Source organism: Leptidea sinapis, chromosome 47 (genome assembly GCF_905404315.1).
Source record: "Leptidea sinapis chromosome 47, ilLepSina1.1, whole genome shotgun sequence".
NCBI lineage: Eukaryota > Metazoa > Arthropoda > Insecta > Lepidoptera > Pieridae > Leptidea > Leptidea sinapis.
In genome coordinates, this window is record NC_066311.1 from 2,040,448 (window position 1) to 2,059,484 (window position 19,037).

At 36.3% G+C, this 19,037-nt stretch overlaps 1 protein-coding gene across 1 annotated transcript in view; it reads left to right on the top strand.

Moving 5' to 3' along the window:
• Nucleotides 1-19,037, top strand: part of LOC126978133 (E3 ubiquitin-protein ligase goliath-like) — a 125,356-nt gene that overhangs the window by 84,787 nt on the left and 21,532 nt on the right. The window contains exons 3-4 of the mRNA XM_050826875.1: nt 7,337-7,534; nt 14,177-14,276. Coding sequence (XP_050682832.1) covers nt 7,337-7,534; nt 14,177-14,276 — 298 coding nt within the window. The remainder of the gene's footprint in view (nt 1-7,336; nt 7,535-14,176; nt 14,277-19,037) is intronic.

A 19,037-nucleotide genomic window follows, 5' to 3' on the forward strand; every position in this document is an offset into this window, starting at 1 on the left:
GCATAACCTCAATTTTACAATAACTCTGCTTTCAGATTGCCAAAAATCCACAAATGCTCAGTGATGCTTTTTAAATTTATAAGCTATTTATTAACACCAATTTCATCTTTTTACATGTTGGCTCAATAATGTATGAAAGGGTATCCGTCTCCTTTTATGTACATATTAATATGATAATGTAAGGAAAGGTTATTTTATAATAAAATCTTTTATTTATTATAAAAACTATTGGAACTTGTGGACACTACGGTCTTCTTGGGTATCACGTTAGATAAAAAGCTTCAGTGGGGTCCACATATTGCCCATCTAGCAGATAGACTCAGCTCTGCGGCATATGCAGTTAGAAAGTCGTACACGAATGTTGCGACCGCTAGATTAGTGTACTTCAGTTATTTTCACAGCATCATGACGGACGGTATTTTACTGTGGGGTCATGCTGCTGACATACTATATCATAGTGTTTGCTGTGCAAAAGAGAGCTGTTCGTGCTATATATCAAATTGGTTATAGACAGTCTCTCAAAGAAAAATTTAAAAAAATAAATATTATGACTGTTCATTGTCAGTACATTTATGAAAATTTAATATACGTCCACAAAAATCGTCACCTTTTTGCTCTTAATAGTAATTTTCGTAATTATTATAACACTAGAAATAAGTGATTGGTTGTAACTAATTCTAGTAGGCTTCATGAGGTACATGTTTTGTATCTTAAGCCTTGAAGCCATAATGCATAATACACTTTTATAATAAACTCCCTTTGTGCCTTTATTTTGCCGTGACTGAAACGCTGGAGGTTTATGGTTTTGGGCATAGACTTGGAATATACTTCTTGCGTATAGACGATCTGACAGCCCGTAACCAATTTTGATTTGTCAATAATATGTGTTTAAAAATCGGCCACAATATATTCACTTACCTTTTCTATCTTGCTAAGTCTCCGTTAAAGATGCTCTTCTCTCTCGCACACTTTGTCTATACGCTAGTATTTAGTAAGTCTATTGTTCTGGGTACCTACCACTATATTTAGTTCAGTAAATAGAATATCATTTTTGTGCTTAACGTGCGTGTCCTATAAAGACAGTTTTTGTAAAAAAGAGTATTTTATCTGTACTCTTTTAGTGTTAGCGTTGCGTACAGACGTCGCTTCATTGTGTGTGTCTTCTACCGCATTTATCACTGGGAGTGTTCCGAAGAGCTGTTTCACCTAATTCCTACCCCCAAATTCCAACTTCGACACGCCACAAATTAGGATATCATCCCCACCATCTGGATTTGTAGCGGTCCTCCACAGAGCGCTTTTCAAGGAGCTCTCTCCCACGTACTACAAAGCTATGGAATGAAATTCCTTGTGCGGTGTTTCCAAGACGATACGACATAAGGTACCTAATGTAATGAGAGAGAATATAGGCGGCGGTGATCACTTAACACCAGGTGACCCGTACGCTCGTTTGTTCTCCTTTTTCCATTAAAAAAAAAGTTAGTATATTGTATTACACCATCTGATTATTATTAGTGATGAAATTGTTTGAAATTTTAAAGCATAATTATTTATTAATTAATCAAAAATTAAATAATTTAATAATGACTCACGAAAGTTTTAATAATTTAATAACAATTGTCGTTTAATATCCTAGAGAGTCCTTTTGACAAACATCAATTATTATTTTGTTGAAGTGCGCTGTGTATGTTAACGTGACTCGTTATACTAAGTACTCACTCATCTGTAAATTGTAGGTCTTCTCGTTGTTCTAGTTTATAATAGACGAGGTTAGGGCTCACTTAATGGTATGCGATAAACCAGTTATTCGTTGGCACAATAGGTTGATCCGCTGACTCTCACCACCACGAAGCACCCGGTTCTTGATTCATGTGTAAGTATATTCGACGCTTTATCTAATATATAAAATTCTCGTGTCCCGGTGTTTGTTTATTGTTACCAAACTCCTCCGAAACGGCTTAACCGATTTATATGAATTTTTGTGTGGATATGCGGGTAGGTATGAGAATTGGCCAATATCTATTTTTCATTCCCCAAAATTATAAGTGAGACCCCCTACATATTTTTTTAATTATTAGACATTTTTTTATTTTATTATGATTCAGCATTAAAAAATACAATAATTAAAATTTTCACCCGTCTACGATCAACACCTATTTTTGTATCGCGGTTTTAATATTATTCTATTCCATCCACAAATACGCAATAGGGTTGCAAGATGGCATTCGAATACAATAATTGAAGTATGTTAAATTTTATGTACGATATATTTGGTAGGTCTGAGAATTTTAATTATTGAATTATTTTTTTATTACTTTATATCGCAATACAAAGTTTGCTGGGTCAGCTAGTAATACATAATATGGTTAAACGTTTGTGATTCCTTTCGTGTTCAAGATAGTATGTTCCGCGGATCACATGCCATCAGGTTTGTCCTCCATCAAAAGAAAAACTTTTTGTTCGTTTGGAACAGAAAATTAGATTTAATAAATATTACCGGCTACATACACATTCTCACTTTTTATTTAAATTATATATTCAATAGTCGTCTGATAAGGAATTTAGCACTTATAACATCGATTAGCTTCTTATTAAGATTTATATGAGCGAAACAATGTTGCATATCGGTAAATAATAAATTTGGGTCTGATAAGAAAGCTCATGTTCGCTCAGAGGGCAATGGAGAGGGCTATGCTCGGAGTTTCCCTGTGAGATCGAATCAGAAATGAGGAGATCCGTAGGAGAACAAAAGTCATCGAAATAGCCCAAATAATTGCGAAATTGAAGTGGCAATGGGTTAGGGCACATAGTTCGACGGATAGATAGCCGTTGGGGCAGTAAAGTCCTCGAATAGCGACCATATAACGGAAAACGGGGTGTTGGTAGGCGCCCACAAGGTGGACTGACGATCAGGTCAAGATAGCCTGATCGACTGATTGTCGTGGATATCTTTGGGGGAGTCCTTTGTCCAGCAGTAGACGTCCTCTGGCTGATATGATGATGATGATAACGGTACGTCTCTATGTCATCCGAAAAGCCACTCAATGTTGTCAGTAATTTTTAAAACAGGCATGTATTGCCATACATGTCGTTATAATACACCTAGTTTCATATCTGTCGAGTTGTAAACAAAACTGACAGACAGACTGTATTACCTTACCGCACGAAGCCTGTTTAATAAACATCGGACACTCAAGGTCCGGCTAAATGCGTTTTGAGGACGTGATCATATTATGTACATACTAACTTGTTTATCATCTGTGATTCCTCTGGTGTTAACACAGATCTGTTTCATGGGATAGCTTACCGCTTGTTCTGCTTAATATTTATCCTGTAATAAATAATGACATCTGCTTGCTTGCGGCGGCGCGTCGTGTTATTGTTTTTGAAGTGAAAACTTTTTGGGTTTGCGTTCGACATTTATTGGTAGGGGAAAATCTTATGGGTTCGTGTTACAGACATTGGTATTACTGGCGCATGCGATAAAAAGATAATTAAAAAAGAAATATACATATACTAGCCGGGCGAATTTTAAATGGAAATAAATAAATGAAGGAACGTTGGAATTCGAAAAATAATGGATAAATTTCGCATTGAATAGTGTTAGTTCCATGTCGATACGATCAGTGGTTTAGGCGTGAAAGAGCTTCAAACAATGACCATTTTCATTATTATTCATATTCATATATATATATATATATAGATGTATATAGCTTTTTGAATAGGTGAAATCTCGTGAGTTCGCGTCACCGAAATACTTATAGCAGTATATCTGTAGCTATACAGCTGACGTATTGTGCACAAAGTTCAATGTGTTTATACTGTGCATTGTTAAAATAGTGTTTTTGTTTGATATTATTAAATATCAGCTTAAAAAAAAATGAACTTTCTATCGGCAGTCCCTACAACTGACAATTTTTTTTGTTTTTTTGTCTCGAGAGGAGGAAAATACATTTACGTATAAAGACCTCGAAGCGAGGCCCATATGTCGGGCACTCCCTGCCGACTAAAAACCTCCTCTGTGCTGATAGCCCTAAAGGCTTTTAAGGCGACACTAAATGCCAGCTACCTTGAGCGATATGAGTTCACGGCTGCCGGCCCGCCATCTATGTAATAAAGCCAATATTTTCAAAATTCTTGGGTGGAAAACAGTTTATATGCTTACAATCCTCGTAATTCACTACTAATCTGAATAAATAAACCTACACAAAAAAGTACAAGATATAAGAATAACTTTTCTGAGAGAAGTACCAAAAAAATGTGTCACGCCATGCCAAAAAACTTGTTTACCTATAACCAACAGCAAGCATTAGCAATCTACAAGTAAGACTTAAGGATGTGTGTAACAGGATTAAGTAGTGTTCATAGCTCCAAATGCTATACTTTCACCACAAAACTTGTTGCTCAGAGGCGCGGGGCGTCTCGGAAGGAGACCCGAACCTCGCACCGCCTGCTCACTAGGCTGGATGGAGAGAAGATCACTAACGATCTAACGTATCTGTTAGTCCAATGGACTCTAGGTTTGAAGACTTCGCACGAGACTAGGTTTCGTGAGTGCGTTGTTGTATGTATGTGTGTATAGGTGTCTGAGTATGGTCTCCTTATTAATAATCGCGAAGTAAAGTTATTCCTAATAAAAACGTTTTGTCTTTAGTTACTTTACGTACTTTGTGCCTTTGTCACTATATAATTATATGACAGGGAGAAATAATTTTAAATTTAGAGTAACTTTACATTGCGTTTAATAATAAGACATAATATACAACAATTTTTTCAAATAAATAATATTGACAAATAAAATTGGCATAAAGTTATAACTAATCATACACCAAGAATATGCAAAATGTTTACAAATAGACATTTTGCTTATGATTGGTTTATTCGGACGTATAACGTTTCCCGCGATTATTTCCAAGGCAGCTTGTCATTCGGAAAACTTCAGAATTATCATTGTATTGACAGTGTTGTCAACGATATTGTAAACATTTTGCATACTCTTTGTTTATGCTTCGTTATAACTTTATACCAAGTTTATTTGTAAGGCCGTTAGAATACAAATCCGGTAGCAGCTAGAGAATAAGACGAATTTATCTTATGAAAGAGTTGGACGAACGATCGTTCATAACAAATTGTAACTCCAGAACATTCGATTATATTTATATATGAATTTGAAAATCTAAAACACATTGACAAGTAACAGGAGGGGATCGAACTGTGCCAGGGACATTAAGCCTCAACGGTTCTAACTATTGCGTCATACAACACTAAAGCAGTATTCGAAACGGGATAATTGTAGCATTGCCTTAAAGATTAAAATCACGTTGAAATTTTTTTTACATAATTTTATTCAGACAGACTCAGCTGTTCGATCCATCGAACACCATTATATTACAAATATTGCTAAGTAGATAAAATTAATTGTAATAAAACCATGTGTTGCATTTAGTAAGGCAGTACGCGGGTGACCATTGATCGGGCCGGTCCTAGTTACCATTAACCATTACAGGACCGGTACGAGTAACCATTTTAAACCATTATTATTTATTACCAATGCATAGTAGAGACGCAGTACGCGAGTAACCATTGATCGGTCCGGTCCTAGTTACCATTAACCATTTGCCTGTAACCATTACAGGACTGGTCCGAGTAACCCTTTAACCATTTTAACTAATTAATAGTAGAGATCCGCGTACTCACCAGAGAACCATTATTATATTAATTTAGCAAGTGACATAGATAAGTTTAGTATCTTAAGTAAATAAATACTTTTACCATAAAACCAATATATTATATATCTACCCCTAAGTGCACCCCTTTTCATCAGCTGTACCGTAAGTAAAGTCTGAGTACCTAATTGTCATAACGACGGTGAAAATGTTTCTACTATATTTTATTCAAAAAAAATTGGTAGTTGTAGAGACTGCCTATAGAAGTGAAAAACTTAGAACTCATCGTATTACTATTTGAAATTTCATAATGTATAAAAAATAATTATTTAAATTTCAATTTATTTTTAAAAAATATTTTAAATAATATATTAATCAAACAACAATTCACAGTATAAACACATTGAACTTTTCACTTAGAAAAACAATACGTCAGCTGTATAGCTACAGATACACCACTATAAGCATTTCGGTGACGCGAACTCACTAGATTTTCCCCTACCAAAAAGTGTCTAACGTGGCTAAGGAAGTTTTCACTTCAACAATTAAGTTGACATTATTTATAAAATACTAGCTAACCCGATAGACGTTGTTCTGTATATAATAAATAAAATAATGTTTTTATATGAATTTGTCAATAATATATCATAAGATCAAAAATTACTTCGTAAAATATGCACCCTGCTGTCGTAATGAAATTGTTTCACAGCAGAACTGTCAAACCGTGCGTCAATAAATTCTCTCATAGAAATTATGTATGGACACATCAAAGGAAAAACAAATTTGTTGTTTTTATTTAATTTAGCAGCGTTTTCCTATTTATTCACCTTTTAAACCTTCCCTGGACTTCCACAAATAATTCAAGACCAAAATTGGCCAAATCGGTCCAGCCGTTCTCGAGTTTTAGCGAGACTAACGAACAGCAATTCATTTTTATATATATAGATAGATATAGATTAAATGTGGCTTCTAGAACGTTCGTCAAACTTGACATTATTTTGGTGCAAGTTATTATATTTCTGTTTTAAGATCCTTATTCCAAACGGCCTCTCAAAAGTAATCCGTGAGAGGCCTTTTGATCAATATATTGTTGTCACTGTCTTCGTAACTGCGCATGTAAGAGACAACAATACACTTGATCATGTTTAAGAAATAACCTTAATATAATATAAATATAACACATAATTTTAATCATATAAAAAATATTCTTAAACAAAAAAAAAATAAACACAAAATGAATAAACATTGTTATTCAAACAAAACAAATCAAGACTACATAAAATTAAAACTATCATTAAGTGGAAGCGTACCAAGAATACTGGCAGCATTACCGCGTTGGATAGCAAGGCTGATCCGTTGACCGAAATAGCTGCCAGCGCTTGGGTTTCCAGTAGCCTTATTGAGGCGCGAAGATAGTATTTTGTACATTCTCCGCGTCCCTGGGCCCCACGGGCGAAAGAAAATAAATAGTTTAAAAAACACTGTATTGCTAAAAGTCTCAATTGTGCTAGAGCCTCCATCACAGCACCGGTTTTCAGCAGTGACATTTGGAGTAGACAGTTTCTTCCCATGGTTTTAAATTAACAAATTGAGTCACCTTGGTGTCATTGAGTTTGAAATCGCAACGCTGTGCTAAAGTTTTAACTAAAATAATGTTTGTATTGTTTCAGTCGGGCAAGTATGGTGAAGGGTACATCGGTTCGGCGCGCGGGGTAGCAGTCCACGTGCGAGCGAAGGGTCCCGAGGGAGCTCAGGACCACACCGGCTGTACCTGGCCGCTGGTGTCCGTGGCGGCACCTAATCAACCCCTGCCCACTGAACCCTGGATAGCCGTCATCCGCCGTGGTAGCTGCAACTTCGAGATCAAGGTATTGAGGCTCCTTGTACTCCATTACGTAATTTGGTCCTGGTTGTAAACTGACCTGTGTGATATGTCCTGGCCGTGTACTACCATCAGACCTACATGGCCACATTATCTCTGGACCTCGCTGGAAGGTGAAGCCACCACTCGTTCCCCTTTCTTTTGCGTCAGTACGGTTTGCAGTTTCATTACTGTTAGGTACATGTCGTGTTTTTTCTGTAGTTTCTGTTGTTCTATGTCGCTATAATAGTTCTGTCAGAAAAATGAGTACTCTTTGTACTTTGTATTATAATAATAGTAATTGGCATCACAACATACCACCTCTAGATCAATCAATAATATGGAAAACATAAATTGTACTTTCTTTATCATTAATAATATATAAGTGATTATTGTTTTGCACACCCTCCTATGGAAAAGTGAATCATTTTTGAGTAATCAGGATTATTAGCTTTTTTCAATAAAATCAAAATAATAACTTAAAAAAAAAATTGTAAAAAAAGTATCAATTTCAATCGTTTTTTTTCTTCAGAGATATAAAAACAATTAACCACTGGTTATTTATCAATATTAAAACAACAATTATCCGACCTAATTTAATAATACGAAACAAAAAACGATATAATTTCAAATTCAAGTGCCTGAAACACAAAAAAAATACCTTTTGAAACTTGGCTTGCAGATTATTTTAAAATGATAACTTAAAACTGCTTCACTTTTGCATAATGCATATAGGGGGTTAAAATTATCACAAACAGTCAGCCCTATCACCTACCAATGGGATTATGTCGAATTACCAATTCAAATTCAAATATTTTTATTCAAAATAGGATGTGTCATCACTTATTGAAAGTCAAAAAACTACCACCCATTCCAAAATGAATACCTCAGACCTGAGAAGAATGGACGCAACAAACTCAGCGGACTTTTTTTTTCATCGAATAAATATGTTTACAAAGTAATATTGTACAATTAAACTTATTATTTAATAGCCTGAGGGCGGTCACTCCATTCCCAATCTGTGGTATCATTAAGAAAGTCATTTATGTTATAGTAACCTTTACCACACAAACGTTTTTTAACAATTCTTTTTAATAGCGTAATACTTTTGTTTCGAACATTTTCTGGGATCTTGTTGTAAAAGCATATACATCGCCCCACAAAAGACTTACTACCTCGACTTAGCCGAGTAGTAGGCATCATAAGTTTATGTCTGTTCCTGGTGTTAACATTATGGTTATGACAGTTTCTGGCAAATTCACTTATGTGCCTATGAACATACATTACATTATCAAGAATATATTGAGAAGCAACAGTCAAGATGTTAATTTCTTTGAATTTTACTCTCAATGATTCTTTGGGACCTAGGTTATAAATAGCGCGAATCGCCCTCTTCTGAAGCATAAATATTGTATTAATGTCGGCAGCGTTGCCCCACAGCCATACACCATAGGACATAATACTATGGAAATAACTAATGTATACAAGTCGCGCCGTATCTATGTCAGTTAATTGTCTAATCTTTTTAACCGCGTATGCTGCAGAAGTAAGTCTGTTCGCCAATCCGTCAATAACTCTGTATATAGAGCTATATTTATATACATAGCTGTAGGTAACAACAAAACATATGTTAAATACTAATGATGTTATATTATTAATGTTATGTTTGTGGTTAACCGCAAAAGCGATAGCAAATAACAACTACCGCATTTTGGTATTTACCTCTTAGACTATTTACTTATACGTTAAAGTTTCTAGGTCGATACCATACAAAAAAGGTGATGAAGAAATTCGGCTATTTTTTGTGCGGTATAAATATTTAATACGCGTATTTCGCCCCGTATTTACTCGGTTATAATTAGTTCTATTAAAATAATCGTTGAAGAAAACTAAACAGAGACGAAAACTAATAAAAGTGAGACAGACTATTTAAATTATTACATGGTTCGACGTTTTGAAGAGGTCGAACATCGCGATCAAAGACTTTCGTGGCATACAAAGTTGCAAAAGTCATACGGCTGGATCACTTGGCGTTGCGTAGAGACGTCGCTTCATTGTGTGTCTTCTACCGCATTTATCACGGGGAGTGTTCCGAAGAGCTGTTCAACCTGATTCCTGCCGCCGAATTCCACCTTCGCATGACACGCCACAAGTTAGGATATCATCCTCACCATCTGGATGTGTGGCGGTCCTCCACAGTGCGGTTTTCAAGGAGCTTTCTTCCACGTACTACAAAGCTGTGGAATGAACTTCCTTGTGCAGTGTTTCCGGGACGATACGACATGGGTACCTTCAAAAAAAAGCGCTTACACCTTCCTTAAAGGCCGGCAACGCTCCTGTGATTCCTCTGGTGTTGCAAGAGATTGTGGGCGGCGGTGATCACTTAACAACAGGTGACCCGTACGCTCGTTTGTCCTCCTATTCCATAAAAAAAAAGTCATGAGTTAGAAGCTATGGTAGCCGAAGTATGATACAAATGATCTGGTTAACCAGGTAACGTCAGGGTGTCGGTATGCGCGCGCATCGGAAAAACCACTTTCCCCTTACCCACTCAAAGAAAGTACAACTTCAAAAGTTAAAAGGCATTTACTTTCTTTAAATTGATTCCTAGATAGAATTCTTTTTGATGTCATTTCTAATAACTAGACACTACTACTGCTTCGGAAACAAATGGCGCTCTTAGAGAGAAGAAGCGGCGCAAGATACTCTCCCTGGATTTTTTTGCGCTCTTTTTAATGAAAAATACAATATTGTATTGTCATTGATATAACTATAAAATAATCATAATCGAGTCCCGGGCTGTCGGATCACTTAGTTATTCATCTGTGGAGTTACGGAGGATTTACGACAGAGACATTTTTTAATAAAACATTTAAATTTATTTATACATAATTATTATAAAAATGTATAAATTTACTCTTAAAGATATTATGTATCTTATGAAGCCTACTAGAATAAGTTACAAGTAATCCCTTGTGGTATGATAATGAAAATCACTATTAAGAGCAAAAAGGTGACGATTTTTGTGAACGTATATTACGTTTTCATAAATGTACTGACAATGAACGGTCATAATATATATATATATATAGTCAGAAATAAATATTTCTTAATTTTTTTTTGAGAGATTATTTCTAACCAAGCTGATATATATCGGTATCTAGTTGGAGCGCAGCGGAGATCAATCCTTAATCTAAGGTATAGCTAAAAAACCGAAGTTTTCTCAATTGCACATTTATTATCACATCTGATACTATAACATTGATAATTATTTATAAACGAAAAACTCTAAATTTTTTAAAGCAGTTCAAAACAATTGTATGTTATTTTGTTTCATATCCACATATTAACATAATCAACATATTGTAACACGAACTATTTGCATACATAATACGGTAGATAAGCGATGTTTTTGTTGTAGTAAACACGGTTTGTTTTACTGATAATGACAACATATTGTAAATAGGTTACGAGTTGTTGGGATTGAACTATGGTGATGATTAATTTGATTTTTAGGGTTACGTACCTACCCAAAGAGTAACCAATGTCTGTCAGTCGGTTTGTCAGCGGGATGAATCTCGTAAACTTCAAAAAAAGAATTCTGGGAGAGTTTCTTTTGCCGCTTCGTATCTCTCAGAGCGCCATTTGTTTCCGAAGCGGTAGTAGTGTCTAGTATATTAGAAATGACATCAAAAATAATTCAATAAATAAATTTTATGCCTTCAACAGTTAGAAAGCTGCAATTTAGACAGTTTGTGTATGGCTCCAAGCAAATTTAATAATAATTATATTTTTCCCTACAAAAAAAAGGTATTAATCATTTTATCAACCATCTCTCTCTCTGGGGTTGGTCTCTCATGCCTGAGGATCGTGGTCAACATTGAGAGTTGAACAAGACATATCAAGTTTTATGAACGTGACGTCACTCGAACGTTTGGCCCATTGGAAGAGCGCTCGCACGGAACGCGCGAGGTCACGGGTTTAAGTCCCGATCTTTCATAAATTTCGTTTCAAATTTAATTTCTGCAATTTATCCCAGAAGTGAGGGTTATCAGTTTAAAAAAAATAACAAATTGCTTACTGCTTTAAGTATGCAACTATTTATCGATTATTATATGACGAGGAAAGAACCTCTGTATTGTTTTTAAAAGGTGTGACGTCATTACTGTTGACATCACAATTGCTGTCTTGCTGAAGAAAACTACACGAGTAAGTATTTTATTACTTTCATTTATACTACGGGCAGCGTTACGACGTCCCAGAGAGGTCCGTACCGTACGACAGCCCGAGCACGACTGACTCAAGTATCGACCGTGCGGCTGTATTTATAGGACCCGGCGCACGTGCTTATCCACGTGTTGTTTCAATTCGTGTTGTAGTATTTGCGCCGATATATGTAATATATGTATAAATGAAAATGTAAAAAACAAATGTGTTACGAAATTTAGAAGAATTGTAAAAAAACGTTTGTGTGGAAAAGGTTACTATAGCATAAACGATTTTCTTAATGACACCATGTACTGGGAATAAAGCAAACACCCTCAGGCTCCTTAATTATAAATGTTTATTGTACGATATCACATTGTAATCCATATTTTTATATTTAAAAAAAAGCCCGCTGAGTTTCTTGCGCCCATTCTTCTCAGGTCTGAGGCAGTCTCTTTTGAATGGAGGGTCTGTAGCTACTACGTAAGTCGGTACTGGCTAGGAGCCGATCTAATTCCTATCCAACAGATATGTTTGAAGCGTTTAAGCAAAAAGCAATCATATATCGTGAACTATAATGTCAAATAATGTCAAAATGGGTGGTAGTCGACGTTCGACGTTCAATAAGTGATTTTGAATCCTATTTTGAATAAAAATATTTGAATTTGAATCATATACGTTTTATAGTTACTTATTTATTATCTTAACAGTACGGAACCTTAGGTGGGCGAGTCAGTCTTGCGCTTGTCTGCTTTTTTCAACTCCAGAGAAAGATGCCGTTTCTCAATTTGCGTCAAACTCCGGTGCTTATGAAACGATTTTTTTTCATTTGCAATAACTTCTTCCAGAATCAGATCCGATGATCAAGTTACTTTTCAACAATTTACCGGTGGAAGGCTGTTTTGCACAGGATTCCGACTAGTTTATGGGTACCGCAACGTTGTCTATTTCTACTGTGAAGCAGTTATGTGTGAACATTACCGTGTTTCGGTCTGAAGGGCGCCGTAGCTAGTGACATTATTGGACAAATGACATAACATCTTATGTCTCAAGGTGACTAGCGCAATTGTAGTGTCGCTCAGAATTTTTGGGATTTTCCATTGCCATCGGCTGAACTTCCTTCTCGTCTCGTCCCTTATTTTCATAAAAAAAATCAATCAGCATTTGGGAGAACTCAAATTTTATATGACTGTTGTAGTTCTCGTATTTCCAATAACAAATTTCAACATTTATTTCAACTGATATGTTATCTTATTGTTCATGCACATCCGTTGAGGTGATTATAGATGGCTAAGTTACATCTTCATTTGAAAATTGAATATAGATGTATTGTACTTCTTGTATGTTGAGGCAGTATTAACCCAGACGTCCTTGGTTATATGACTCAGATATATATTATATTATTGTCCACCATAACTCTTTGTGAACAAACGATTAGTTTTTGTTTAAAACTAATGGCTTCGTTTAACTTTTTATGGGGAGTTATGACTTATGTAATGGAACTACCACATATTCATTCACTTGGGAAGCTAGTCAACAAATTAAAAAAAGTGTTGAAAAAGGTCTAAAATATGAAAAAATTACTCCTATATAAAAGTATATTAAAGCCTATGTGGTCCTATGGAATTGAGCCATGGGGAACTGCATCAAATTCAAACCTGGAAATCCTCGAACGCTTTCAATCTTAAATGCTGCGGATCATAACAAATTCACTTTGGTATATCACCAACATCCAACTTCACAGCGACCTGAAAGTACCAATGGTCAAACAGGAGATACTTAATAAACTCAACGCAAAACGTATTAAAGCCACCCAAACACAACCCCTGCAATATCATGAGTAAGAGTTCTTATAACAGACTAAAGAGAAAAGCCCCTCGGGACCTCAATGTTGTATAACATATTGTCATTAAAAAAAAGGATTGTGGTTGTGGTTTTATGAAGCCACGGTAAAAGTGAACCATTTTTTTCACATTATAGACATTTAACTAAAAACTTTTGGAATTATGGGTATAAAAATCGATTTATCAATCTTTATTTTTTACTTGGAAAATTGGAAATAATAAAAGTAGACTAAGTCTCCAACTATAATTTTTTTTTGTATACTTCATGTGAAATTTATGATTAATTACTATTTTGTATTCATCAATATCATCATCAATATTTTTTTTTATGGGAAAGGAGATCAAATGAGCGTACCTATGGGTCACCTGGTGTTAAGTGATCACCGCCGCCCACATTCTCTTGCAACACCAGAGGAATCACAGGAGCGTTGCCGGCCTCTAAGTAAGGTGTACTTTTTTTGAAGCTACCCTTGTCGTATCGTTCCGGAAACACTGCACAAGGAAGCTCATTCCATATCTTGGTTATACGTGTAAGAAACCGCACTGTGGAGGAACGCCACACATGAAACCGGTTTTATAAGGTGAAGTTTTGTATACAGGTGCAGAATGCTTGGCGGGCCAATGCTTCAGCAGTGCTGATCTACAACGACAGAGACACCACACTTCTGGAGAAGATGAAGCTATCCACAGATAACGGACGTGAGTTTTGTTTTTAATTACGCATTTTGTCATGAAGATCATTCAGCATAGGAGTCTAAATTAGATGGTATTAGCTATGTTGATGACCGTCTCCTATATATATATATATAAAACTAAATCTATTCGAACCAATTAAGTTATTGCATGTTCATAAACCACATTCGTCTTCCGTCTCTTTCCCGCAAGCGCACAATTACGCGAACCGTCGACTAGTTGATTCAACCGTTCATTGATCATTCAACGCCCATCGCCTTTTACCCAGTTACCTTCCGGCAACCGCTATACACGCAAGTCAATCCTAAATCGCACAGCTCCGCTCGTGGCCTCACCGCAAATCAACTCGAGCCACGCGGTCGGTGATGAGTTGATTGTATGATGATATACAGGGGGCAATAATACTAGGGCAATTTGAAGAGGATCGCATCAAAAATTGAGGTGGAATAGTTTTCGGTACTCATGCGTCGATTCTTCCTGGACTATGAAGCGATTTTGGCGAATTTTCGACGTTTCTCACCCGTATTGTAAAATGTCATTGACATTTTGCTCGTCGCGATTAACTAAATGTTGTCTAAGTAAATAAAATCAAAATAAAGCATATACGCAAAACATCAAAGTTCATGTTAAAGTTTTATTAAAAGATTGCGTCTTTTTAATTTATACATATGTTAATAAGTATTATTGAAGTGAAACTTCTTTATCATCGTTGTGATTTGAAAGTCGATGAAACGAAAAAGCGACAATAAAAAGAGCAGTCACATCAATTCATAATATTTAACATGGGGGATAATGAGATAGGAAGCATAATACAATGTTTTGGTACCAGGCGATCATAGTTAAAGAAGAGTTTGTCTTAAGTATGGCGCGAGTACCTATACCTTAATATATTCTGACTCCAAGCGCACGACGTATTACCACATAGACACCAGGAGAACATATTATTATATATATTAGTGGTGGTAGGAATGTCTTTTATAGTGGTTGAAATCATGTGTCATCCTAGCAACACGTACCAGGAATTCATATGCAGTTTAGAGGTTCATGCACCATGCAGGTTTCACTTCTGACATGTGTACTTTGTACGCACACAATGTTTTTTTATTTTTTTTTTATTTCTGCCTGCCTCGCTGGGATAGACGTGTTTATTTAATTTATTTATATTTTCATAATAAAATAAACATGTATACCAAGTATATATATCGCGAATTGATATATCAGCTGAACAACTTATCAATAGATATGCAGTGAATGGCTTTATCTTGTGCTTAGCACACTAAGCTTACGAGATTCCGTATTTCGATTGAGATTTTGTTAATCTTGTATATATAAAAGAGAATGTATGTTTGTATGTTCCCTAATAACTCCTTAACTATTCCGATCTCAATGAAATCTTTTGTAAAAGATTCGTTGCATAATTTATATGGCAAAACAACGTTTGCCAGGTCAGCTAGTTTTAAATAATTATTGTTAAATGATTAACTTGGAAGATAGCTAATAAAATAGTTGTAATGTTATGTGCGCAGTGTAAAGTTGCTCCAAGTTTACAATTACTTCTGCCTGTCATGTAATTCTGTATTGACAAAGGTAAGATAAAGACAAAAAGTTCAAAATTTGGAATTACTTTACTTCGCGTTTATTAATAACACAGTTTATGTCTTATGTTTGGTCACGGCTTACTCCTCCTCTAAAGTTTTTTTTTTATGAAAATAAGGGACGAGACGAGCAGGACGTTCAGCTAATGGTAATTGATACGACCTGCTCATTACAATGCAGTGCCGCTCGGGATTCTTGAAATACCCAAAAATTCTGAACGGCACTACAACTGCGCTTGTCACCTTGAGACATAAGATGTTAAGTTTCATTTTCCCAGTAATTTCATTAGCTACAGCGCCCTTGGGAATCACAGTAATGCTTACACATTACTGCTTCACTGCAGATATAGGCGCCGTTGTGGTGCCTATAATCTAGCCGGCATCCTGAGCAAAGGAGCCTCCCACCGGTTATGGGATGACTTCTAAAGTAGAAAAGATGAGTCTTTCAAACGTCTTATGAACAACTACATGACTCGTGGCAACGTTTGACATCAATTTTAGTGCGGTTATCTATTTCGTATCTGATAAAGGCTTTTGGTAATGCTTATACTTACAGACTGTCTTGGTATTTACGATTAGATGCTTCATAAGATACATTATAGCTTTAAGGGTAAATGTATACATTTTTATAATAAAGTCCCATCCACTGTTCAGGCATTATCTATAAATAAATTTAAATGTTTATTAAAAAATGGCTCTGTTGTAAATCCTATTACTCCACAGCTGAATATCTAAGTGATCGGACAGCCTGGGACTAAATGATTATTTTATAGCAATAGCAATGACAGTACAATATTGTATATTTCATTAAAAAAAGCGCAAAAAAAATGCTGCGAGAGTTTCTTCTCTCTCAGAGGGCCATATGTTTCCAAAGCGGTAGTAGTGTCTAGTTTAGTTTCCAAAGCGGTGTTAGAAATAACATCATAAATAATTCTAAAGGAATCAATTTTGAGAAAATAAATGACTTTTATGCCTTTTAGATCTATTGTAACTTTTTGGCATTTGGTGCGATAGTGAATCTTTCTTTTAATCAAAAATTATTCCTAATTCATCAAAACCAATATCATCACTGGAATTAAATGGATGGGTATTTAAAAACAAAGTATCATTAATGCTAATTGTGTTCGTTCATTTATGGCAATCGATCAAAAATATAAATCGCAGTATCTATAGATAAGCACACAGCTGTTGATACTTGATTATTAATATAAAGCTGGTAATGTTTGGATTATGTCGAATTTTAAATATAAAAGCATTGGTTTGGTTACCAAAAAGTAATTTTTAATTGGAATTGTAATATGATTGATGATACCCAAATTATTGCGAAACTGAAGTGGCAGTGGGCAGAGGGCTCATAGATCGATGGATAGATGGCCGGTGAGGCAGAAAAGTCCTTGAATGGCGACCACGTACCGGAAGACGCAGTGTTGGTAATCCCCGCCTAAGATGGACTGCGATGCGTTGTATAGAGACGTCGCTACCACTTTTATCACGGGGAGTGTTCCGAAGAGCATTTTCACCTGTTTTCTGCCTCCGAATTCCACCTTCGCACGACACTCCACAAATTAGGATATCATCCCCATCATCTGGATGTGTGGCGGTCCTCCACATTGCGGTTTTCAAGGAGATTACTTCCACGTACCTACTACAAAAGCTGCGGAATGAGCTACCTTGTGCGGTGTTTCCGGAACGGTACGAGATGTGACCTTCAAAAAAGGCGTGTACACCTTCCTTAAAAGCCGGCAACGCTCTTGTGATTCCTCTGGTGTTGCAAGAGAATGTGGTCGGCGGTGATCACTTAACACCAGGTGATCCGTACGCTCGTTTGTCCTCCTTTTCCATAAAAAAAACGATCTGGTCAAGATCGCCAGAATTTTTTGGATGAGGGACAGGACCGATCGTCGAGGAGATCTTTGGGGGTGGCATTTATCTAGCAGTGGACATCTTCCGGATGATATGGTGATAATAATACGTAATGTAATCTTATATATTTACCGGAGAGAGGTTTCCTCTTAGGATGCCACCGCGGGTACTACTTTACCACAGCAGTACCTATTTCTGCCTGAAGAAGTAATGTGCAAAAATTATTGTGCTTCGGTCTGAAGTTTTTTTGTTTCGGGCGCCGTAGTTAGTGATGTTACTGGGCAAATGAGACTCAACATGTCTTAAGGTGACGAGTGCAAATGGGTTCAACTTACAAATAACAAAACTTAAAAAAAAATCTAACTAAAAATAAATAAATTTGACTATTTTAATTTCGTACGTCGAGTCGTTCGTAGCTCCATATATTTAGAATAAAATTTACGTCATTGGAAATGGAATTTTGATTTTCTACACTATCTACAGAGTCTAACAGTTTTTAAACAAACAAAAACTACAGAATTCAACATATAACTGCGCTTGATTTCTCAGTGCTGAGTCAAAAACCAAGAAGAGTCGAGAACGTTTGTATAGAAAAATGATCACTAATGTTTCCTCTTTAATATAATATACACACGATCGACACGGCCGCTAAGCAATCATGGGGAGACAAAACTATTGCGTGTCACGCCGTACGCAGCCGAGACTGGTCGCTGTCGGAGTTAAATTAACTGGGCCGCATCGTCAATATTTTTGTATGTACCATCCCTAGCGGTCCGCCCAGAAGTTTTCAAGGAGAGCGCTGAGTACCGCTGCTTTTTTATAGAAAAGGAGGACAAACCAGTGTACGGTACCTGGTGTTAAGTGATCACCGCCGCCCTTATTCTCTTGCAACACCATAGGTATCACAACATCGCGTTATAATATGAAGTTAAAGTACTGTTCTATTACTTGTATTGAGCTATTAGTAACATTTGATCTTCTTCTTCTTCGTCGGATTACTCTTTACAGAGCAGTCGTGGTCACGTCGAACGACGAATAACTCTACGCCAGTTATCCCTGGCAGTTGCTTCTCTGGCACATGTGTTGAGGGGAGTTTTGGTTAGATCTGGTCTGTGCAGTGCATAGGGGAGCGTCCTCTTGACCTACTGCCGTTGACACTTCCTGAACAACAAGTCTCTCTATGACATGCTCTCCACGTCGCGTCATATGTCCGAAGTATCTGAGGATACGCGCTCTGACTAAAGATGAAAGCCTTTCTTTCACCTTGAGTTCTTCAAGTATCGAAACGTTTGTGCGGCCTTGTGTCCAA